At 46.6% G+C, this 23631-nt stretch overlaps 2 protein-coding genes and 1 long non-coding RNA gene across 3 annotated transcripts in view; 2 read left to right on the top strand and 1 right to left on the bottom strand.

Moving 5' to 3' along the window:
* MEST overlaps positions 1–5880 on the top strand; it is a 13651-nt gene extending 7771 nt beyond the window's left edge. The window contains exons 9-12 of the mRNA XM_014945414.1: positions 280–381; positions 3226–3302; positions 4490–4553; positions 5288–5880. Coding sequence (XP_014800900.1) covers positions 280–381; positions 3226–3302; positions 4490–4553; positions 5288–5405 — 361 coding nt within the window. The 3' untranslated portion in view covers positions 5406–5880. The remainder of the gene's footprint in view (positions 1–279; positions 382–3225; positions 3303–4489; positions 4554–5287) is intronic.
* A 402-nt stretch (positions 5881–6282) lies between these two features.
* Positions 6283–7471, top strand: LOC106889928. Its single transcript, XR_001412430.1, has 2 exons — positions 6283–7007; positions 7084–7471. It is a non-coding gene; the product is annotated as an uncharacterized LOC106889928 (long non-coding RNA).
* COPG2 (coatomer protein complex subunit gamma 2) overlaps positions 7416–23631 on the bottom strand; it is a 30108-nt gene continuing 13892 nt past the window's right edge. Inside the window, 14 exon segments of the mRNA XM_014945445.1 lie at positions 7416–7885; positions 9190–9288; positions 10136–10274; positions 12230–12327; positions 13532–13703; positions 14536–14675; positions 14801–14863; positions 16026–16151; positions 17001–17104; positions 19046–19121; positions 20718–20981; positions 21245–21283; positions 21316–21379; positions 22561–22749. Coding sequence (XP_014800931.1) covers positions 7755–7885; positions 9190–9288; positions 10136–10274; positions 12230–12327; positions 13532–13703; positions 14536–14675; positions 14801–14863; positions 16026–16151; positions 17001–17104; positions 19046–19121; positions 20718–20981; positions 21245–21283; positions 21316–21379; positions 22561–22749 — 1704 coding nt within the window. The 3' untranslated portion in view covers positions 7416–7754.

Genomic DNA, 23631 nt, shown 5'->3' with positions numbered 1-23631 from the left:
CCATCCCTGGAGGTGTTCAAAAGACAGGTTGATGTAGTGCTGGGAGGTATGGTTTAGTGATGGTGATGCTCCTTGTTTGTTGTGTGGGTGTCTATTTTTGTCAGTCAGGTTGACGGTTGGACAAGATGATCTTTAAGGTCCCTTCCAACCTAGAAGATTCTGTGATTCTGTGACCTTGGTCCTCCAGGCCATGCCCTCCTCCAGGCTGGCAAACCTAGTTTTTCGAGTCATACATTAACACGGTTTCCGTTGTTTTGCTCAGAACTCTTTAATTTTCAGGCTCGGAGCAGTCTTTGGGCCCTACACGCAGCCTTCGCCGGCAGAGTACTGGGACATGTGGACAGCGGTGCGGACTAACGATGGCAATCTCGTTGTGGACAGGTTCGTTGGTGTTAATTGCTTCATGACCTTGGTTTTACACCCATGGCATCGCTCTGTTTGCAGGCAGGGTCATACCATGGCTCGGAGGTCACTGGAGCTCAGCCAGGTCCTTGGACACTGGTCCCTCGGAGCCTCCAACTGCTTCTGTTGGGGTCTGGAATCATTATTGCACCCCCAAAAAAAAGAGCTGGGGTGTGATGTAGGTGCAGGGATTCTTGCTGGGATGATGCAAGGCAGGAAAATGAAGTCTGGAATTGAGGGGATCCGAGCCTGTGCACAGTGGGAGAAGGACAAGGCTGGGGATGTACAATGTAGGGTGTTTTTTTTTTGTCTTCTTTGGAAATTCGGGGATTAAATTTATGTAGTTTTGTTAACAACTGGAGCTAAATCTGGTTTTCTCCAGTTTGGGACTTGGGGTCTGGAATCATTATTGCACCCCCAAAAAAAAGAGCTGGGGTGTGATGTAGGTGCAGGGATTCTTGCTGGGATGATGCAAGGCAGGAAAATGAAGTCTGGAATTGAGGGGATCCGAGCCTGTGCACAGTGGGAGAAGGACAAGGCTGGGGATGTACAATGTAGGGTGTTTTTTTTTTGTCTTCTTTGGAAATTCGGGGATTAAATTTATGTAGTTTTGTTAACAACTGGAGCTAAATCTGGTTTTCTCCAGTTTGGGACTTTTGGAGTGGTTGTGGGTTGAGTATCCCTGGTTAGTGAGGATCCTGTGTGTGTGTCCCCTTCTCCCCCGGTGTTCAAACTTCTCTCCCCTCCCACTGGGAAAATCTCTGGATAAATCACAGTAAGGACCAAATAGCTCAACCCCTCCAAAGGGCGGTCACTAATTGCCTCTTTTAACGAGGGACACTCCCCCGAGCCCAGCAATGGACACACACCTGACACACTGCCCACTTGGCAAGTCCCATTCCTGGCAAATTCTTGCAGTGTCACCTTTTGTGACACCAGCAGCGCAGCCGTGGTGGGAAGCTCAGTGCCAAAATAGCCCCAGCCCCTTAAAAGTCACGTGTCAGAGTATCAGTAGGTTTATTTAGCGTGGCTTCCCCTCCTTGGAAGGCTTTTTATAACCCAACTTCTTGAACCCGAGAGCTGGGCCGAGTCACTCCGAGCTGCTGGGTGATGAGACAGGCTGAGGAGCCTTTAGCAGTTTGGATTTTTCACTTTTAAGACCCAACCAGTGCAATTTATCTTCTCCTGGAGAAGATAAATTATACTTCTGGAGTATATTCCTCCACACTCAGTAGTTGAGCACTGAGTCCTCTTCTGCAGGGCACAGGAATAGTTTCAGAGCTGCTGCACCACCGGAGAGCCAAGCATGGGAGTGCTCAGACAGCACTGCCTCTGCATCAGCTTTTAGCAGGCTGATTTCTACCCTGTTTTTATCAGTAGGTTTATTTAGCGTGGCTTCTCCTCCTTGGAAGGCTTTTTATAACCCAACTTCTTGAACCTGAGAGCTGGGCTGAGTCACTCCAAGCACGGATTAAATTTATGTAGTTTTGTTAACAACTGGAGCTAAATCTGGTTTTCTCCAGTTTGGGACTTTTGGAGTGGTTGTGGGTTGAGTATCCCTGTTTAGTGAGGATCCTGTGTGTGTGTCCTTCTCCCCCAGAGTTCAAACTTCTCTCCCCTCCCACTGGGAAAATCTCTGGATAAATCACAGTAAGGACCAAATAGCTCAACCCCTCCAAAGGGCGGTCACTAATTGCCTCTTTTAACGAGGGACACTCCCCCGAGCCCAGCAATGGACACACACCTGACACACTGCCCACTTGGCAAGTCCCATTCCTGGCAAATTCTTGCAGTGTCACCTTTTGTGACACCAGTAGCGCAGCCGTGGTGGGAAGCTCAGTGCCAAAATAGCCCCAGCCCCTTAAAAGTCACGTGTCAGAGTATCAGTAGGTTTATTTAGCGTGGCTTCCCCTCCTTGGAAGGCTTTTTATAACCCAACTTCTTGAACCCGAGAGCTGGGCCGAGTCACTCCGAGCTGCTGGGTGATGAGACAGGCTGAGGAGCCTTTAGCAGTTTGGATTTTTCACTTTTAAGACCCAACCAGTGCAATTTATCTTCTCCTGGAGAAGATAAATTATACTTCTGGAGTATATTCCTCCACACTCAGTAGTTGAGCACTGAGTCCTCTTCTGCAGGGCACAGGAATAGTTTCAGAGCTGCTGCACCACCGGAGAGCCAAGCATGGGAGTGCTCAGACAGCACTGCCTCTGCATCAGCTTTTAGCAGGCTGATTTCTACCCTGTTTTGCAGAAAAAAATCAGCTTTTTTTTTTTGCTGAGCAAGTGGGGATTTTGCCAAGGGGGCTTGGGAGTAATCAACCTTTCAGTGCCCATTTGCTGGCTGCCTGCAGCCCCCTGTGACTTATTGCACCACCTGGGACAAGGATTATAATGATTCACCCCCTTTTCCTACCCAGTGGCATTTGACTGGGAGCAGAGGACCCAAATTTGCTTCCAGCTCAGCTGGGAAGGATTCAAACCTCCTCTTCTCCAGATTATGGGCTGTTTCCTCCTTCCTAAATGAACTTGGATTGTCCTCCAGCAGGACTCTGGACTTTGCACTTAAAGCACAGAGCTGGCAGGGGTGAGACCTACAGTCAGTGTCCCAACCTCATTTGCACTTTAATTTGCTGACTATCTAAATAAATAAAACCCAACTTGGGCAGTTGGCTAAGCTCACAGATGATCAACAGACTGATTTTTGTCTTGCTGCTGCCCCGGGGAGGCTGTTTGTAGGAGATCCAGATTTCACCCAAGAGCCAATTTCCAGGCTGTGCAGCACCTGGAGGCACCATCCGCCGCGTAACAAGAGGTTTCTCTTCAGTATTTTGCAGTACATAAACCAGAGAAAGAAGCACAGAGACCGCTGGGTTGGGGCTTTGACCTCCACCTCTGTCCCATGTGAGTAGGAATGGGTTTTCTTTGATTGACTGGTGGGGATGTTGGGAATCCCCTGCAGGTGCTGGAGCGTGGTGCTGGCTCCTTCCACTTATGGTTGGAGCTTCTTGTTGTTATTTTCACAGAATCACAGAATTTTCATGGTTGGAAGGGACCTTTGAGATCATCGAGTCCAACCACATACACACAAAAAAACCCCCAACCTCCCCCCCAAAAAAAAAACCTCAAACAAACACAAAACACCCAACCCAACAATCTTGAGCACTAGATCATGCCCTGAAGAGCCATGTCTACACGTTTCTTAAATCCCTCCAGGGATGGTGACTCCACCACCTCCCTGGGCAGGCTGTTCCAGTGCCTGGCCACTCTCTCAGGAAAGTAATTCTTCCTAATATCTAATCTAAACCTCCCCTGCCCCAACTTGAGATCATTTCCCCTGGTCCTGAATTTTATAGCTATATTAAGATTTCTCAGGGTTTGATGATCAATTTCAGTAAAAGCATATCAAAGTTTGATCAGTTCTTCACTACCTAACACACAAAAAATAATCTGATTATAGGGATTTTGAATCTTTATGGAGAAAAAAGCCTGATTCCATGACATTTGGAACAGAACCGGACACCAATTCCTGATCTACTACCTAACAAAAAACCTAGGAAAATAAATCATCAATTCAGGTCCTTTGCAGAGAATTTGCACCCTATGCAGAGAATAATAAAAGGGCAGATTAAAGGGGAAGCAAAAACCATAGCCCTCGACAGGAGAATCTCCTCCCTTTTCCTATTTCAAATACTTAAAACAAAGTAAATGAGTTGATGAGGACGTGGCTCAAATCTGGTTTGTGCAGGGGGTAGTGTCACAAACGTCCCTGCTCCAGTTTAAGGCTGGGTTAAAGCAGAGCTTTGAGCTTGTTAAGGTAAAAGGAAAGAGGTAACTTTCCTGTAGAGGCTGGTTTACAGCCTCCAGCTTCTCCAGCTGCTGCCCCAGGGAAGCCAAGGTGCTTTTCAAGCTCAAGAGAAGTTGTAGCTGCTCAAGGAAAGGTTTGGTGTTTGCAGGAGGAGGGTTTGGAAGCTGAACTTGACCTCAGGGCAGAGAAGCAAGAGCCCTTTTGGCAGCTGGCTGGCTCCTCCTTGGCTTGATTTAAAGATGTCCTCAGGTATAAAATCTCTGTTTGTGCTTCTCTCTTGCAGTGCATCTCATTTATGGCCCTCTAGACCCTGTGAATCCGCATCCGGAGTTTCTTCAGCTTTACAAGTAAGACCACAGTGGGATTACACACCCGGGGTTTCATTTAGAGGGAGACTTTGTCTCAGACTCTTCCTTCAATTCCCTTTTCATCGAGGCTGTTTTTAATTCCCACCTGTAACAGGTGGGAATTTCTAAACTGATTCAGCAGTTTAGAAATCACTTCCCCACTTCAGGCAACAAAATCACAATTCTCAAACAAATCAATCGTGCATTTTAAAACCACATCAGGCAGCGAAAAAATTTACTGACTGAGGTAGTCTCCTCCAAACTAACTTGAGGTAAATCCAGCACTTGGAAGAGTGGTCAACTCTAGCTGCTACAGGGGCTTTTTAGTGCCAAAACCATGTTGCAGGCAGAATCCCAGCTGTGTAAGAGGACATTGTCCTCCTCACCGGTAGCTGCAGTTCCTGTGCTTAAGCCTTGCTGCGTTCTTCCAACAGGAAGGTGCTTCCCATGTCCACAGTGTCTGTGCTGGACGACCACATCAGCCACTACCCACAGCTGGAGGATCCCACAGGCTTCCTGAACGCGTATCTCAACTTCATCAACTCCGGTAATCTCCTCCAAACTAACTTGAGGTAAATCCAGCACTTGGAAGAGTGGTCAACTCTAGCTGCTACAGGGGCTTTTTAGTGCCAAAACCATGTTGCAGGCAGAATCCCAGCTGTGTAAGAGGACATTGTCCTCCTCACCGGTAGCTGCAGTTCCTGTGCTTAAGCCTTGCTGCGTTCTTCCAACAGGAAGGTGCTTCCCATGTCCACAGTGTCTGTGCTGGACGACCACATCAGCCACTACCCACAGCTGGAGGATCCCACAGGCTTCCTCAACGCGTATCTCAACTTCATCAACTCCTTCTGAGCTGCTGCAGCTCCGTTCTCACCATTTACGAGTCAGACTTCGGGGGCTGGAAGAAACCTTGATTTTTATTTTTATTTTTTTTTCAATCTCCAGATCTAACAGTTTGCACTAACTCTCTCATCTTTGGCTGCCAAACTGCTGCCTTTATGCAGAAAAAGTTAGCCTGCAGGGAGGCATGGACAAAACTGTCAACTTAAGTAGAGCTACAGGATGGAGACAGCTCTTCCAGGCTTCTGCTCACCTTGGCCTTGTCTTTGTATTTAGATCCAGGAGGGCTCCAGGGAGAAGAGGGGAGGCAAAAGTCCTTACTTGCCTTTCCTGCTGGCTACGTGCCACAGGTAGACAGGTCCACGGAATCACGTGAGGTTGGAAGGGACCTCTAGAGATCATCTAGTCCAACCCCTGCCAAAGCAGGTCCACCCAGAGCAGGTTGCACAGGAACGTGTCCAGGTGGGGTTTGAATGTCTCCAGAGAAGGAGACCCCACCACCTCTCTGGGCAGCCTCTTCCAGGGCCCTGACACCCTCAAAGTGAAGAAGTTCCTCCTCATGGTGAGATGGAACTTCTCATGTTCAAGTTTGTGCCCGTTTCCTCTTGTCCTGTCGCTGGGAACCACTGAAAAAAAGACCAGCCCTGTCCTCCTGACACCCACCCTTGAAGTATTTAGAGGTGTTGATCAGATCCCCCCTCAGCCTTCTCTTCTCCAGACTGAAAAAAACCCAAGTCCCTCAGGCTCTCCTCATCAGAGAGATGCTCCAGGCCCCTCATCACCTTTGTAGCCTCTGCTGTCCCCTCTCCAGCAGTTCCCTGTCCTTCTGGAACTGGGGAGCCCAGAACTGGACCCAGTGCTCCAGCTGGGGCCTCACCAGGGCAGAGCAGAGGGGCAGGATGACCTCCCTCCACCTGCTGGCCACGCTCTTCTTGATGCCCCCCAGGATATCATTGGCCTTCTTGGCCACAAGAGCACATTGTCAGCTTATGGTCATCCTATTGTCCACTAGGACTAAGGTGTCCTATTGTCCACTAGCAGCCAAAGGTTGATGTCCTTATACCCAAGATGAATGTTGATTTGGTTTGGAGTTGCTGCACAGGCAGTTTAAATTCTATCCTTCTACTAAGGGTTGTAAGTCCTGAAGAATTTGGAACTGAATAAATGCAACAGGAGAGCTGGATCTGTCATCCTCCAAACCACGGGCAGCGATGCTCTGCTGTATCTACACCCATAAGGGGGCAATTAGTCTTCACTAATCTCTTTTTAATGGCCAGTTACCCTAAGGAAAGCTCTAAACTTGAAGTTTTTCCCACATCCCTTATTCCTCTGATTTTTCACTTCAAGAAGCAGAGTCACTCACTGCCACTACACCCTTGGGACTGTCTCAGGAGCTTCCCCAAAGAGCAAGTCGAATATGCAATACTGGCACTAGCAAAAGCCAAGGTGTTCTTCTGCAGCAATAGCTGTTCCAGCCACAGGGAGCTGGGATGGGTGGTTAAATTTTACCACTAAACCAGTATTTCTTCCTTCCTCACCCTGACTTGAGAACCAAAAGAAACAATTCATCAGCAGAGAGATGCAGAACTTCCCTCACAAGGAAGTCACCACAAGGTCTCTCCTCTGGGCTGTAACATCATCTGACACAAGGATCAGAGAACTGAATATACCTCAACAGGTGAAGTTTAAGGTCTCTCCTCTGGGCTGTAACATCATCTGACACAAGGATCAGAGAACTGAATATGCCTCAACAGGTGAAGTTTAATCTCTCTCTCTCTGTACGTTGATTTTTCTGTGTGGAACAGAGGAGACAATAATCAAGAAACTGTAAATTTGCAGGTTAGAAGATTCTGCAGGTTTTGTGTGGGTTTTTTAACTGCTTCTGTTTGAAATTTAATAGCATCCCTTTAGGAATAAGGGGGTTTTGCTGAGTAAACAGCCATTATAGGCTACTTTTTCTGTACCCAAGCCGAGAGAATTAGAACAAGAAATTTCTATTTTATTAACAGCAATTCATACGAATTCCACTACTTCGACCAGTGTTTATTTTCTGTTAATAAAAATCAGTTTTGACAAAAGTCTGATTCCATTTTCTTAACCACCTGCATCTTTTTATATCTTCCCTGCTCTACCCCAAGTGGCCAGAGACGCAATAAGTTAGAAGGGAATGTGTTAAGTGACAACGAGGGAAGGGACAGGAGAAGGGCTCAGTACCAACCCAGCCACTACTGTAACATCATACAAAATATTTACCAAATTGAGGAATAAAAAAAAACTACATGCAGAAGGACAGACAAGGCTGCTCGATACCCAAGAGCCGCTTTGCAAAGGTTTCCACCGCGGTCCACGCGCCGGTAACGCTCAGCCTACGGAAGCCAGGATGACATCTACGGGGGTTTCTTCTCTGCTCCTCACTGTCACCTGCATGGTCACACCATTTCCGAGCGCGAGCCTGGACCTCACCAACACATCGCAGCCACCTCTGTATACACCTGGAGGACAACACAACACTTGAGCCATTGCTCTAAGAGAGGATCAGAGATCTAGTCCCAATCCAGGAGCCAACAACTTGGTGAGACCAAGACACGTTCACTCTGTGAGCGGTTGCAGAAAGGGAGGAAACAACTGAACAACAAAACCAAGCCACTAAACCACCAGAATAAGAGAATGATGGGGTTGGAAGGGACCCCTGGAGACCACCTAGTCCAACCCCCTGTGAGAGCAGGTCCCACAGGAACATGTCCAGAGGGGTTTTGAATGTCTCTAGAGATGGAGACTCCACCACCTCTCTGGGCAGCCTCTTCCAGGGCTCTGCCATCCTCACAGGAAAGAAGTTCCTCCTTGTGTTTAGATGGAACTTCTGTTCCAGTTTGTGCCCGTTCCCCTCTTGTCCTGTCACTGGGCACCACTGAAAAAAGACCAGCCCCATCCTCCTGACACCCACCCTTTAAGTATTTATAGGCATTGATCAGATCCCTAAATCCTCTAAGCTCTTGAAGCCAAGACTGAAGATAACAGATACTGCCCTAATTAATCAGTGAGCAAGTGCTGCTGGAGGGTTGGGCTGAGTGAAAGAGGTGAAAACCAGAAAATTGTTAGCTGAAGCTCACTGCCAGTTTGAGAAGGCAACACATGTCATTCTGCCATGAAGGCACAGTCCATTGGCCTCAACTGCCCTTGAGGGAGAAATAGTCCTCCTATGATTTACTAGTCTGGTTGGAAGTGGTGCTCCTGGAGACAATTCAGACTGCAAGAGAAGCCATCTCCAGTCCCACTTTGACATCACTATGCAGACCTGGAGTTACTGATTTTTTTTCCCCATGAAATAAATTGAGATCCAGCCCTTCTGTCAGACCCCTCTGTGCCATGTTCACTGCACTTTGGCTTTAACAACTGCAAAAAAATTCTGTAGAGCACTTCCAGGGCTTGCCCCAAACTGTAAGCCTGGAGCACGGTCACCAAACAAGAAGTCACTTCAGGATGTGTCTTTAGTGACAGGAACTTGAAAACAAGATGGTTCTAGGAACCCCCTTTTGAGATAAAAACTGGGAAAGAATTTAATTAGGTGTCTGCTCTGGAAGTTCTTCAAAAGATTCACTACCATTCCCATAGGTAGGACATCTCCATTCCAAGAGACACATGAAACAGCAGGCTCTAAATTAGCACCAGCTGCTTTCAATTCACTGGTTCACTTTAGAGAAAATAAAAATCTCTATACAAGAGCAGAATCTCCTTCCATTTAAATAAAAATCTGTGGGGACAGGGAACCGTGGAGTTCAGCAGCAGGAATACTTACCAGCTAAGTAGAGCGTGTGAGAATTTTTGTTCTCTGGCACTTTATCTGATCTCTCGCAGGGCTGCATGCCCAGGAACTTGATGATGTTATTGACAGCTTCTGCATTCAGAGATTGAAGAAGAAAATTACCTCCAGAAAATTGCTTTCTGTGAGAATTAGTTCGCTATTAAAAAACAAACATTCTCTTCACCGGTGTGGTTCAACCATTTCCATTCATTATCTTGGTTGCATCCCATCAACACACCTACTTTGCCACGTCCCTTCCAACAGCCTAAAAATTCACCCCTCCTTTCAACCAGCCTCAAGCAATCACAGAATCACAGAATCTTCTAGGTTGGAAGGGACCTCAAAGATCATCTTGGCCAACCGTCAACCTGACAAAAATAGACACCCACACAACAAACAAGGAGCATCATCACTAAACCATACCTCCCAGCACTACATCAACCTGTCTTTTGAACACCTCCAGGGATGGTGCCTCAACCACCTCCCTGGGCAGCCCATTCCAATGCCTGAGAACCCTTTCAGTGAAAAAATTTTTCCTAATATCCAGCCTGAACCTCCCCTGGCGTAACTTGAGGCCATTTCCTCTCATCCTGTCGCCTGTGACTTGGAGAAGAGACCGACCCCCACCTCTCTACACCCTCCTTTCAGGGAGTTGTAGAGAGCAATAAGGTCTCCCCTCAGCTTCCTCTTCTCCAGGCTGAACACCCCCAGCTCCCTCAGCCTCTCCTCATAAGACTTATTCTCCAGACCCCTCACCATCTTTGTTGCAATCCCGAACTTCCACTCCCTATAATCCCAACTTTCCAGCGCAAAGCTGGGACGTAACATCACATGGGAAGGCACCAAATTCTCTTCCTACCACCCTAAATATATCCCCAGCGTGGCAGATTTACTGGGATTACTGTATGGGCCACCAATGAACAAGGAGAGATCATCTCACCGTCAAGGGTTTTAATGGAACTAAGAGCAAAGGTTTCTTCTTTCTCAAAGTCATCTCCCACTTCTTCCCAGGCGGCCGCGAAGTTTGGCTTTAAAACCTTCTGAATGTGGTCGGACACGGTCACCTCCAAATCTTCCAACTGACAGAAAAGCAAGGGAGAGTTTCAGCTGCCAGTTACAGAAACAGTCCAAATCTCAGAAAGGGAAAGAAGAGGAGAAACAACAGCATTTTGCCAAAATAACTCTGGTGCCTGGCTTTAATTTCAGGAGAAGCACATCATAATAACAACATCTAAAAAGCAGAGAGGAAAAATAGTATTTATGGTGGCCATCTCTAAAGATAAAGACATTGACATAAAAACAGCGACACTAAAAGAAAGCAAGAAGTGGTGCAATCACTTTGTGAGTCAAAGCCCATTCTACCCATTCCTGAGCACCTGAGGAGAGAGACTTTCTCAGGATCCAGAAGGAGCCTTTACATCCTCCAAGCCCAAAAGATGGGCACTTTCCTGAGATATGACTTGTATTTCCATGATTGAGAACATGAACACAATAAAGAGAACCGCAAAGGTTTGGGATGGAAACATCGGGCCAGAGTTCTGAAAACAAACAATGGAAGGTCTTCCTTCCTTCCTAGGATCACAGGATGGTTTGGGTTGGAAGGGACCTTAAAGATCATTCAGTTCCAACCCCCTGCCCTGGGCAGGGACACCTCCCACCACACCAGGTTGCTCCAAGCCCCATCCAGCCTGGCCTTGAACCCCTCCAGGGATGGGGCAGCCACAGCTTCTCTGGCCAACCTGGGCCAGGCTCTCATCACCTCCACAGCAAACAAGTTCTTCCCCACAGCTCATCTCCATCTCCCCTCTTTCAGTGTCAAACCCTTCCCCTTCCTCCTGTGGTTCCCCTCCCTCATGAAGAGTTCCTCCCCATCTCTCCTGGAGCCCCTTGAGGGACTGGCAGGCTGCTGTAAGGTCCCCCTGGAGGCTTCTCTTCTCCAGGCTGAACCCCCCCAACTCTCTCAGCCCCCCCTCCCAGCAGAGGGACTCCAGCCCTCCCAGCATCTTCACGGCCTCCTCTGGACCTGTTCCAACAGCTCCATGTCTCTCCTGTGCTGAGGACTCCAGAGCTGGACACAGTATTCCAGGTGTGGTCCCACCAGAGCAGAGGGGTAGAATCACCTCCCTTGACCTGCTGTCCCCACAAATCCTATCTTCATAGAGCAATAAGTTAAAATAACCTTTGACAGAAGGATCTAAAGGTACAATCTTTAGTATTTCGGAAATGGTGTTTTGGGCAGGCCTGATGTTCTCTCCTACTGGCTTCAGATCCAGAAGAAAACTGTCAACCCAATGGCTACTGAATTTCACTGAATTTTTAGAGTTGGAAGGGACCATAGAGATCATCTAGTCCAACTCCCCTGCCAAAGCAGGACCACCCAGAGCTTGTCAGAGCATGTTACTCAGGAGCATCCAGGCGGGTCTTGAAAATCTCCAGAGAAGGGGACTCCACACCCTCCCTGGGCAGCCTGTTCCAGGGCTCCGTCACCCTCACCGTGAAAAAGTTCTTCCTCATATTCAAGTGGAACCCTTGATGTTCCAACTTGTGCCCATTGCCCCTTGTCCTCTCACTGGGAACCACTGAAAAGAGTCTGGTTCCCTCCTCCCTCAGCCCGCCCTTGAGATCCTTGTAGGCATTAATAAGGTCTCCCCTCAGCCTTCTCTTCTCCAGACTAAAGAGTCCCAGCTCTTTCAGCCTCTCCTCATAAGGGAGATGCTCCAGTCCTTGAATCATCTTTGTTGCCCTACGCTGGACTCTTTCCAGTAGTTCCCTGTCTCTCTTGAACTGGGGAGCCCAGAACTGGACGCAGTATTCCAGTTGTGGCCTCACCAGTGCAGAGCAGAGGGGGAGAATGACCTCCCTTGACCTGCTGGCCACACTCTTCCCTATGCAGCCCAGGGTTCCGCTGGCCCTCCTGGCCACAAGAGCACATTGTTTGCTCATTGTCATTTTACTGTCCACCAGGACCCCCAGATCCTTTTCTTCAGTGTATTCCAAATTAGTAACAAGGACAAAAAAGCAATCCTGAACTTACCACATACTCATCATCATAGCCATCATCTTCTGGCACACCTGTGTTCGGGTCACAGTCTCGAACAGTGAACTTCATCGTGCAACTGAAAGTACAAGCAACTGGGGAGAAGAAGAAAAGCCAGTACAGGTTAGTGGTGCACTTTCTTCTCCTTGAAGCCCACCCCCTTCCCAAAAAGGGACCGGAAAGAACGTGCGTTAGATTTGCCCGAAAAGATACAACACGGTCACAGGCAGATCATTTTTCAGCTTTACATAAAATTTCCCCCCAAACTCTAAGGTGAATGGCAAAAGAGGGTCCCAGAGGAGGAATATTCCAAGGCCAGGGTGCAACAAGCCCAGGGCCCCTGACTCAGGGTGTTGCAGTGGGCATTGGCTCCCTCTCATTGAAGCCCACCCCCCTTCCCAAAAAGGGACCGGAAAGAACGTGCATTAGATTTGCCCGAAAAGATACAACATGGTCACAGGCAGATCATTTTTCAGCTTTACATAAAATTTTCCCCCAAACTTTAAGGTGAAGGGCAAAAGAGGGTCCCAGGGGAGGAATATTCCAAGGCCAGGGTGTAACAACCCCAGGGCCACTGATTCAGGGTGTTGCAGTGAGATCCAGTGGGCATTGGCTCCAGGGAGAAACTCTGCAAGGGTTTATGGCAAGTGGATTTATGATCCAAAAACCACAGTTCAAGGAATTCAGGCTCGTTCTAATCTTCTCTGGTATAAAGCCATAACCAGTGAATCCACCCCACTGATGAAGTGAGTCATGTGAGACCAACTGCAAATCCAGTGGAGTTTCTTTTAAGCATGAAGAATAAAAAACAAGAAAGGGGAAGTTTTATGCCCAAGAAAAATCTCTCATTCCTAAATTTCATAGTGATTTTTCATCTCTTTCGAGAATTATAAATGACATTAGCCAGATTATATAAAGGACCAAACTACCAATCTTTTTTTTTCTTCCCTACACGTATTTTCTTTTGACCAATTCTGTTCCTGACTTCTAACAACAACCATCCGTGTTTTCAAGGGTGCTCCTCTCATTGTCTCAAGATAATAAATTCATTTTTCTGCATTACCTGCACACTCCCCAATCCTCTTAAACATCCCATTTTTCCTCATCCAATACCCTGATTAGTTAAAAAGTGTGTCTACCATTTTACACAGGTTCTACACAAAAACCAGCACACGTGACACGGGACAAAGAAACAGCCCCAGAACCTCAGCACGCACTCGCCAAATTTCACACCCTAGACATTTTAGCATCTTAATTTGAGGGATTTGTTGTGCAGAGCTATTTCCCCCCAGAGGGTACCTGCAGTGGGGTCATCCTGGGGAATGTGGACCAGGGTGTAGCACATGCCAGGCTGGTTGTAAGCCAGGCTGGGCGCTGGGATGCAACAGATCACGTCGTAAGCGTCCGATGGCTCCATCTGCACCGTGACTCTCTCCAACAGCTGATCATTTAATGTGTTTGTGCAATCAAACTGCATAAGAATACATTGAAAAGGACTTAAGTGTAGAAGAAATATTTCTACCCGAGGATTTTTCCCCAAATTAGCTACAATACTCCTCAGCAGACATCCCGCGCCTTCGATCAAGCCCACCGTTCTGACTAAACGGCTTTTCTCTCTAATTTTACTAGAATTTTTTAATTGATGGGGTCATAATTAACAGGTGCAGCAGAGGGCCACGAAGATGATCAGAGGGATGGAGCACCTCTCCTATGAAGACAGGCTGAGGGAGCTGGGATTGTTCAGCCTGGAGAAGAGAAGGCTCCGGGGAGACCTTATAGCGGCCTTTCAATACCTGAAGGGTGCCTATAGAAGAGCTGGGGAGGGACTCTTTGCCAGGAGGTGTAATGATAGAACTAGGGGAAACGGTTTCAAATTGGAAGAAAAAAGATTCAGATTAGATCTCAGGAAGAAATTTTTTACTCTGAGGGTGGTGAGACACTGGAACAGGTTGCCCAGGGAAGTTGTGGCTGCCCCATCCCTGGAGGGGTTCAAGGCCAGGCTGGATGTGGCCTTGAGCAACCTGCTCTAGTGGGAGGTGTCCCTGCCCATGGCAGGGGGGTTGGAACTAGATGATCTTTGAGGTCCCTTCCAACCCAAACCATTCTATGATTCTATAACCTCCATCTTTTTTTTTTTTTTTTTTGACTGTTGAGCCCACACCCTCTTAACTCTACCCTGCAACTCCCTGAAGAGAGAAACCCCCCTCTTCAGGGCACAGCGACGACACTATTTATGCTACACCCAGGCATCATTAAGATCCAACTCCTATTGCACCCTGGCAAAAGCACAGAACTCCTCTTACCTGGAAAACGATGTGGTTTGTGAACACGTGTTTAATACAACGAACAAAATACTCCGTTTCCGCTTCCGTGAGTTGCACCGGTTCCGAAGACTTGAATAAGGGACCCAAGCTCTTAAATTCTGGAATGGCTGCTAGTTGTTCTGGAAAAAAGAAAAGGAAGGGGAAAAGAGATGGCAGACACTTAGTGACATCTCGCTCCCTCCTGACCTGTTGCAATCCTCCTTGAGTTTCAAATTCTGGAGACCCAGCTGATCTTCTCTCCTACCTTGGAATATATCCTGACGTGAAGGAGCAACTTTCTCGGGTTTGCTGGTCACCAGGGCAATCTCTGGGAAGAGAAAAAGCAAAGACATCGTGCTGTCAACTACACCGGGCAGGAGTTTTAAATGCCTTTCTCTCTCCACTCAAATTATTCTTTAACATGTAGATTTTCACACATTCTGCTGCAAAACTTTACCAGTTTGGTTCCTCACACACCCCAAAGTATTTTTTTCTCCTAGGCAATGTTGGATTGTGAGGAGAGAAGAGGAGAGATGTTCAAGTAATGATGAAGAAACCCTGCTTTAGTCCAGGATAGTCAGAAAAAAAGCTGGAAGAAGAAGAGGGGGAAAAAAAATAATCCCCCAACTTTTAAAGAAAAAGTTGTGCAAGATCATGGAAAAAAGCCAATGAGGTGAATTAAATGCTTCTAGACTCTACTTTTTGAGAGAAGAGGAGAGATGTTCGAGTAATGATGAAGAAACCCTGCTTTAGTCCAGAATAGTCAGAAAAAAAGCTGGAAGAAGAGGGGGAAAAAAAATTATCCCCCAACTTTTAAAGAAAAAGTTGTGCAAGATCATGGAAAAAAGCCAATGAGGTGAATTAAATGCTTCTAGACTCTACTTTTTGCAGCCATCTATGAACCAATAAATGCTGATGTACAAACTCCTCTCTGATAAAAAGGTTAGCAGAAGGAATGATGACATTCTTGCCAACCCACATTCCTTCAGAAGAGGCTCTGTCTTTCTTTATCTGGAAGGATCAGGCTTGTTTCTGCAGAGCCAGTGACACTGTCACCTGTATGGCATTTGGCTGAGTCCCCTCTGGTCTTGGCCTGACCCTACCAGGACAGCAGCCAGTTTACAGATGTCAAATATCACTGTGGCAACTGGAATCCTTACAGCCTTGCCCACAGCCTATTTAAAATTTATCAAGGAGTGTAGTGACAGGACAAGGGGGAACGGTTTTAAACAAAGAGGGAAGATTGAGATGAGATCTCAGGAAGAAATTCTTTAGTGTGAGGGTGGTGAGACACCGGCCCAGGTTGCCCAGAGAAGCTGTCCCATCCCTGGAGGGGTTCAAGGCCAGGTTGGACAGGGCTTGGAGCAATGTGGTCTGGTGGGAGGTGTCCCTGCCCATGGCAGGAGGGTTGGAACTGGATGATCTTTAAGGTCCCTTCCAACCCAAACCATTTTATGATTCTGTGATTCTAAATGAAGCCCAAGTATCACCTGCTTTCTGCTCAAAGATTGGTGCAGTAGCCAGTGGAACTGTTTTCATATCAAAAGGTTTGTCTGAAGGCTCCAGTGTATATTGATGCAGGGCTTTCTCCATGCCAGGAACAGAGACAGTCAACCCTGAAAAGCAGAAGCACAGGCAGAAAATTTCAGTTTTAACAGCAGGAAGAGTCAGAGGCCTACAGGAACTGCAACCCAGCACAAATTTTGGATCGTCCACTGCACTAAAAGCAACAAGTTGCAAGAATCTGAAAAGCTTCAATTTTAATTGCCTCCCTCTTGACATATAAACAAGGGAAGTTATTTAAAGGGCTCTTCCCTGTAGACATCGGCTCAGGCTGCAGAGAAAAACCCTTGAGGAATCTAGAATTTACAGCCAGACAGATATTGTTTGGACTTTGGTTAATGAAAAACTTGTAAAAGCACTTCCCTGTCTCAGTAAACACAAAATACACGGTAAGTACTTCAAGATACTGGGTAGGTAAAAAAAAACCCACAACCTGCTGTGAAGACACAGAAAGTTGCCAGTCCAGAGGGTACTGCAGTCTAAAGAGTTCATTCAAGAAAAGTCACCTTAATAGTCTTAAATATGTTAAATACTCTGCTCCAGTCAACTTTCAACTACAGACCATAAAATATTTTTATAATCAACCTTGGGAACAAAGATGTGTCATCCTCATTTTCTAATGGAGAAGATGGAGCAAAGGTTAAGAAACTCGCCCCAAGTGAAAGAAGAGGCAATGATGAAAAAAGCCCAACCCACACTCCCATACTTGCTCCATCTGCCATTCTTAGTTAGCACAAGTTTTCACAGGAAAGTGCTAAGGCCAGAAAAACCACACAGTTCTGTTCTTCTGAGTTGTTCTGACCCAAGTTACGTTACAGAAACTATTCCTGCAGCAAGGAAGCTGACTCGTAATACAGAATTGTGAAATAACAGCTCAGACTTCTTCCTTTTCTATCACTGACCATTAAAAATGTAGGCAGCATTCAGTGCTATCTGTCTCTGTTGCAGCACAATCAAATAAAACGTCGCTCTGTCCCGAACTTCGTCATCACTGTCCATCATGCACCTGTTTTGGGGAAGAAGAGGACAGCAGGTCAGGCAGCTCAGGACATCACAAGAGCTGAGCTAAAAATGGCACTGGAGTCAATCCTTCAAGGACAGTCTGAGCTCTCTCAGTGGATGTACAAATTATAAAAAAACAAAAAGGGTTCATACATCTGAGCTCTCTCAGTGGATGTACAAATTATGAAAAAACCAAAAAGGGTCCATACATTTTTCAGTGGTGCCCAGTGACAGGACAAGAAGAAATGGGCACAAACTTGAAGATAAGAAGTTCCATCTAAACATGAGGAGGAACTTCTTTGCTGTGAGGGTGGCAGAGCCCTGGAAGAGGCTGCCCAGAGAGGTGGTGGAGTCTCCTTCTCTGGAGACATTCAAACTCTGCCTGGACATGTTCCTGTGGGACCTGCTCTGGCAGGGGGTTGGACTGGGTGATCTCCAGAGGTCCCTTCCAACCCCATATCATTCTATGATTCTGTAACAGAGTAGTTAAACTCCAAGTTGAAGTTTAAATGCAAGTGCCACAGCAGAAAACTAAGATTAAAGGAGATGTGTATGAAAATTGTCAACACCAGACATACTTGCTAAATTATAAAATATACACCTGCATTTTCTGGCTAATAATTCTGATGGGCACCATGTGGTTGCACTATTCTTTTTTTTTTTTTTTTTTTTTACAGCATTCTTTCACAACAGAACATAAGCAGAAGAAAGAGAGAGGATTACAAAAATAAACATATTAAAGCTGCTTTCTATTTCAGACTGGAAAAAATGGCTCTGCTCACCTAGTTTTTCCAACTATAGCAGGTGGTTTAATAAAGATTCTCTCTCCCTCCTGGCAACTTCCCTCCCTCTTCCCGTTGCTCAAATCACTTCTTGCAGTTTTAACCTACACTGAGGTTGTTTTCTGCCTGAAGCAATTCATAATTTGAATTATCCCTCTCACAACAGAAGCCAGATATGGCATAGGTTGACACTATAGGTTGACACTATAGTCAAACAAAGAACATGATATTTACAGTACAGACAATTTCAGGAGGTTGAATGGTCTTAACAAGAGACATAAGCTTTTGAGATCACAGAATCATAGAATGGTTCAGGTTGGAAGGGATTTTAAAGACCATCCAGTTCCAACCCCCTGCCCTGGGCAGGGACACCTCCCACCAGCCCAGGTTGCTCCAAGCCCCCTCCAACCTTGTCTTGAACCCCTCCAGGGATGGGGCAGCCACAGCTTCTCTGGGCAACCTGTGTCTCACCCCACCCTCACAGTAAAGAATTTCTTTCTGGTATCTAATCTAAGTCTCCCTTCTTTCAGTTTAAAACCATTCATCCTCATCCTGTCACTACACTCCCTGATGGAAGCACCTGAAATGGGAACACCTGAGATCACTACTCAGCCACATACAGAAGTTATTTATGAGTATCATGGAAATGTATTTTGTTGCTTCAAGGGATGCAAAAAAACGTAGACAAATACTAAATCTCTGTAGATTTATTACCCACTGAGGAATGTTCTCAGACCAGATTACTATCACACCCTTTTATGACTATTTACATCTTTTATTTGCTTATCATAGACTGGTTTGAGTCAGAAGGACCTTAAAGATCACTGAGTTCAACCCCCACCACCACCACCATGGGCAGGGACACCTCCCACTAGACCAGACTGTTTATGTCCAGTCAAGAAGGAAAGAAGGAAGATGGCTATCTCCCTACTCCTCTGCTGGCACGTTTCCACGGGCAGGGACACCCCCCACTAGACCAGACTGTTTATATCCAGTCAAGAAGGAAAGAAGGAAGATGACTATCTCCCTACTCCTCTGCTGGCACCTTGTAAAAACCCCAGTGTGAGTTCTCTCCTGGCCTGACCTCACTTCTTCTGTGGAGCCAGAGTGCCCAGTGTCACCAACCAGCTCAGCACGTGCACAGCACGGTGATACCCACTCACCTCTGCAAAAGCACCAAGATGCTGGGAAGAAGATTCTCATTCTGGGCACCAAACTTTGCCAGAGCACTTACAGCAGCTAGAGAGAAATAAAAACAAAACACAGGGAGATATCAGAGGTGCTCAAGCTACACACAAACACATTCTCATAGTCATGATTCAAAGCACAGGGCGTACCACGCAGGGCTTTCACTACAGAGGTTTTCACTTCCACACCACAAACCTTGCAGGCATTAAGAAAAGACTGAACTATATCCATATTTTCAAATGGAAGTCGTTTTGTGTCAGGGAATAACAGAACAAGATCAGCTTAACAGCCCTGCAACTTTGTTCTGAGAGAATTCTGTCAGAAAGGTTAGTTCAAGCTCTGTGGCTCACTCCAGTTGTTGGCCCCTCTGCCATTAATTGTAGCTCACAGCCCCAGATAAATCTGTTTTTCACACTCAGGGGTGACAAACATCCAGTGGTGACCAGGGCCAGGCTGCATCCAGTGACTTTGCAAGGAGCTGAAACCCCTCAGCAACCACTTAGAGCTGCCTGTCCAAACTAATCCAATTTCAGCTCGGCATTGGCTTGAAGAAATTCCATATAGAAAGAAGAGAAAGCTCTGTAACAAAGTACAAGCTTTACAGCCTTGGTGGTTAAAAAAAGAATATCCATATTTTCACAATGACAAAGTTTCTATACAGCATACGCTCTCTGGGGGATGCTCTTCATGTGCTCCCGGGTCACAATTAGGAAACTGTGACCAAAATTGCTGTCATCAAAAGTCAGATGCAATTTGAACCACGTGAACGGTACTTGTGAGCTCATTTTGTCTCCTCTTTCCCAGAAGCACTTCCTTTTCTAACATGCAGAAGATCAAGCCCGTGCTGATACCCCTCCAATGCCAAGTCCCAAGTGTAAAAAGAGGCTGAATAGTCTGAAAAGCGTCGTAAAGGCTCTGCAGGGAGGAAATACCAATCCACAACATGCTTCCAAGGAGGAATCCCTAAATTGTGGAGAAGATACTTCCATAAAAAAATAGATTATAGTCTATAGAAGACAATTATGCTTCTTAGGGAAGTAGCAGCATCCCCTCCTCATGTACTGCCTCTTGACTTTTGGGAGGCATTCAAAGGGGGAACTAGAATCATGGAATGGTTTAGGTTGGAAGGGACCTTAACGATCATCCAGTTCCAACCCCCTGCCCTGGGCAGGGACACCTCCCACCAGACCAGGTTGCTCAAAACCCCCTCCAACCTGGCATTGAACCCCTCCAGGGATGGGGCAGCCACAGCTTCTCTGGGCAACCTGGGCCAGGCTCTCACCACCCTCACACCAAACAAGTTCTTCCTGAGATCTTATCTCCCTCTTTCAGTTGAAAACTGTTCTCTGTCTTCCTATGGCTCCATTCCCTGATCAAGATTTCCTTCCCAGCTTTCCTGTAGGATGCCTTTAGGTACTGGAAGCTCATATATTGCTTGTGTTACACAAAGCTGGAGAACCAAGTGATGACACCACGATGATACAAGGAGCTTTAAAACACACTGTAGGATAAAATCACCTTCACAGCTGATGCACGTAAGAGCTAGCTCTTCACAGTGCCTGTGGAGCAACCGTTGGCCTCCCACTCCCAAACCCAGTTTCAACCCTGAGCCAACATGAAACCATCAAGCACTGGAGCTGAACTCACCAGCCCTCACCGCCTCGTTCTCCAGCACCACCCTGTTGAAGATGAAGCGGATGTACTTGGACGGGGACGGAGTCCTCGGCCCCTCTTTCCCCAGCAGATGCAGGATCTTTGTGGCCAGGACAGTGTGTTCACAGTCTTCAATGAATTCGCAGAGGTGAGCCAAGCCAGATTCCTTACTCTCGGGATTCTCCTCAATGATGCTGATTATACTATCATTACCCTTCCTGGAGGGACTATGTTAATTCAAAGGCTTCTCCTCACTTCCTGTGCCCAGTGATGACCCGGACCCAATTCTAACTTCACCTGTTACATTTTTGTCATTAAAACTCTTTGCAATTTTAAACTTGTCTAATACTTCCTTCCTTTTCTCATAAAACCAAGAATTTAAAACCACCGTACGCTAGCAGACAATGAACTTTGCAGATACACACTATACTCCTCAAGGCAACTCCATGGTCTAAAAGGGATGGATATAAGTGAACTACCATCCTTCACCAAGTTTTAACCTCAGTTTATAGTGACTAAACTTGACAAATTAGGTAAAAAGTTACAGTTCACACTATTTCCTAACTATGGACCAGACTGCAGTGATATAGACTCAAGGAGAACACTTAAAATCCGTATTTCTGGCACAAAGCACTGATGGCCTGTACCACCACTACCTGCAAGACAAGAGAAGGACGTTAGTCACCTGCGTTTATTTTTTTTCCTATGAAAAATACAAGTTTCTCACTATTTCAAGGTTTCATCTTGATAGATTAAATTCATGGAGGAGGAGGATAAAAATCAGGTGGTGGACTCTCAGCCTAAGTGTGCTAACAACCTCCTGTTAGCATACTGCAAGGCCTGGCTCTGTTAGAGGGACTTTAATTTAGAATCATAGAATGGTTTGGGTTGGAAGGGACCTCAAAGATCATCTAGTTCCAACCCCCCTGCCATGGGCAGGGACACCTCCCACCAGAGCAGGTTGCTCAAGGCCACATCCAGCCTGGCCTTGAACACTTCCAGGGATGGGGCATCCACAACTTCCCTGGACAACCTGTTCCAGTGTCTCACCACCCTCAGAGTAAAAAATTTCTTCCTGAGATCTAATTTGAATCTTTTTTCTTCCAATTTAAAACCGTTTCCCCTTGTCCTATCATTACCCTTCCTGGAGGGACTATGTTAATTCAAAGGCTTCTCCTCACTTCCTGTGCCCAGTGATGACCCGGACCCAATTCTAACTTCACCTGTTGCATTTTTGTCATGAAAACTCTTTGCAATTTTAAACTTGTCTAATACTTACTTCCTTTTCTCATAAAAACAAGAATTTAAGAGCACCGTACGCTAGCAGACAATGAACTTTGCAGATACACACTATACTCCTCAAGGCAACTCCATGGTGTAAAAGGGATGGATATAAGTGAACTACCATCCTTCACCAAGTTTTAACCTCAGTTTATAGGGACTAAACTTGACAAATTAGGTAAAAAGTTACAGTTCACACTATTTCCTAACTATGGATCAGACTGCAGTGATGTAGACTAAATCAGAACACTTAAAATCGCTCTTCCTCTCCAAAGAGGTGAGCAGAAGGTGGTACAAGGTTTTGCAGGACGCTGCAGAGGAGCCAGGAATCCCCCAAATGACATTTACCATTTCTTGGAGCATTTGGGGGGAAATGGGAGGAAATGACACAGTATATTTCAGTTGGAAAGCAGAGAACTACACTTTCTGAATTTCAAACTGGCTTCGCTCTATCAGACTAAGTCCCCGAAGGATTAACAAATGGGAAAAGCTTCATAATAACAAGAAGGGGAGAAAAACCTGCAGCTGGAAAGAGCAGAGGCCTCCAATGCCACACCTTAAACTCATCTGATATTTCTGACACGAAGGAAGAGATCTGTTTCATGAGCCTGTCTACACTGCTCTCACTGCCTGTCTTCAGCAGGGTGGTGATGGCCAGGGTAGCGATACTGCGGTTGGAGTCAGTGATGAGGTTTTCCAGGTCTAGGTTGCAGGCAGTGACTGCAGAGGGATGCTTCATGGCCACCTGTAAAGAAGGCAATTCCAAATTATATGGGAGCAGTAACACCCTACAATTCAAAGCTTTTGATGTGGCAAGGATTAAAGCCCATCGTATGGCTGCTGGCAGGATGCAACCAGAATCACATGGGGTTGGAAGGGACCTCTGGAGATCACCTAGTCCAACTCCTCTGCCAAAGCAGGTCCACCCAGAGCAGGTCCCACAGGAACATGTCCAGGCGGGGTTTGAACGTCTCCAGAGAAGGAGACTCCACCACCTCCCTGGGCAGCCTCTTCCAGGGCTCTGCCACCCTCACAGGAAAGAAGTTCTTCCTCATGTTGAGATGGAACTTCTTATGTTCAAGTTTGTGCCCATTTCCTCTTGTCCTGTCCCTGGGCACCACTGAAAAAAGGACTGGCCCCATCCTCCTGACACCCACCCTTTAAGTATCTATAAGCATTGATCAGATCCCCCCTCAGCCTTCTCTTCTCCAGACTACAAAGACCCAAGTCCCTCAGCCTCTCCTCAGCAAAGAGATGCTCCAGGCCCCTCAACATCTTTGTAGCCTCTGCTGTACCCTCTCCAGCAGTTCCCTGTCCTTCTGGAACTGGGGAGCTCAGAACTGGACCCAGTGCTCCAGATGGGGCCTCCCCAGGGCAGAGCAGAGGGGGAGGATGACCTCCCTGAACCTGCTGGCCACACTCTTCTTGATGCCCCCCAGAATGCCATTGGCCTTCTTAGCCATAAGGGCACACATTGTCAGCTCATGGTCATCCTGTTGTCCACCAGGACTCCTAGGTCCAACCAAAGGACAACCAAAGCTCAGATTCTTTTATTTCAGCGTTTCAAACTCCTCTAATTGTCAAACCCATGAGCTGTAACTTTACAGTCTCAAACTGCTTCTGTCAC

This window comes from Calidris pugnax, unplaced genomic scaffold, assembly GCF_001431845.1.
Source record: "Calidris pugnax isolate Ruff unplaced genomic scaffold, ASM143184v1 scaffold96, whole genome shotgun sequence".
Lineage (NCBI taxonomy): Eukaryota > Metazoa > Chordata > Aves > Charadriiformes > Scolopacidae > Calidris > Calidris pugnax.
Note: the sequence above shows the minus strand (reverse complement) of the source record. Positions and strands in the feature narration are given on the sequence as shown.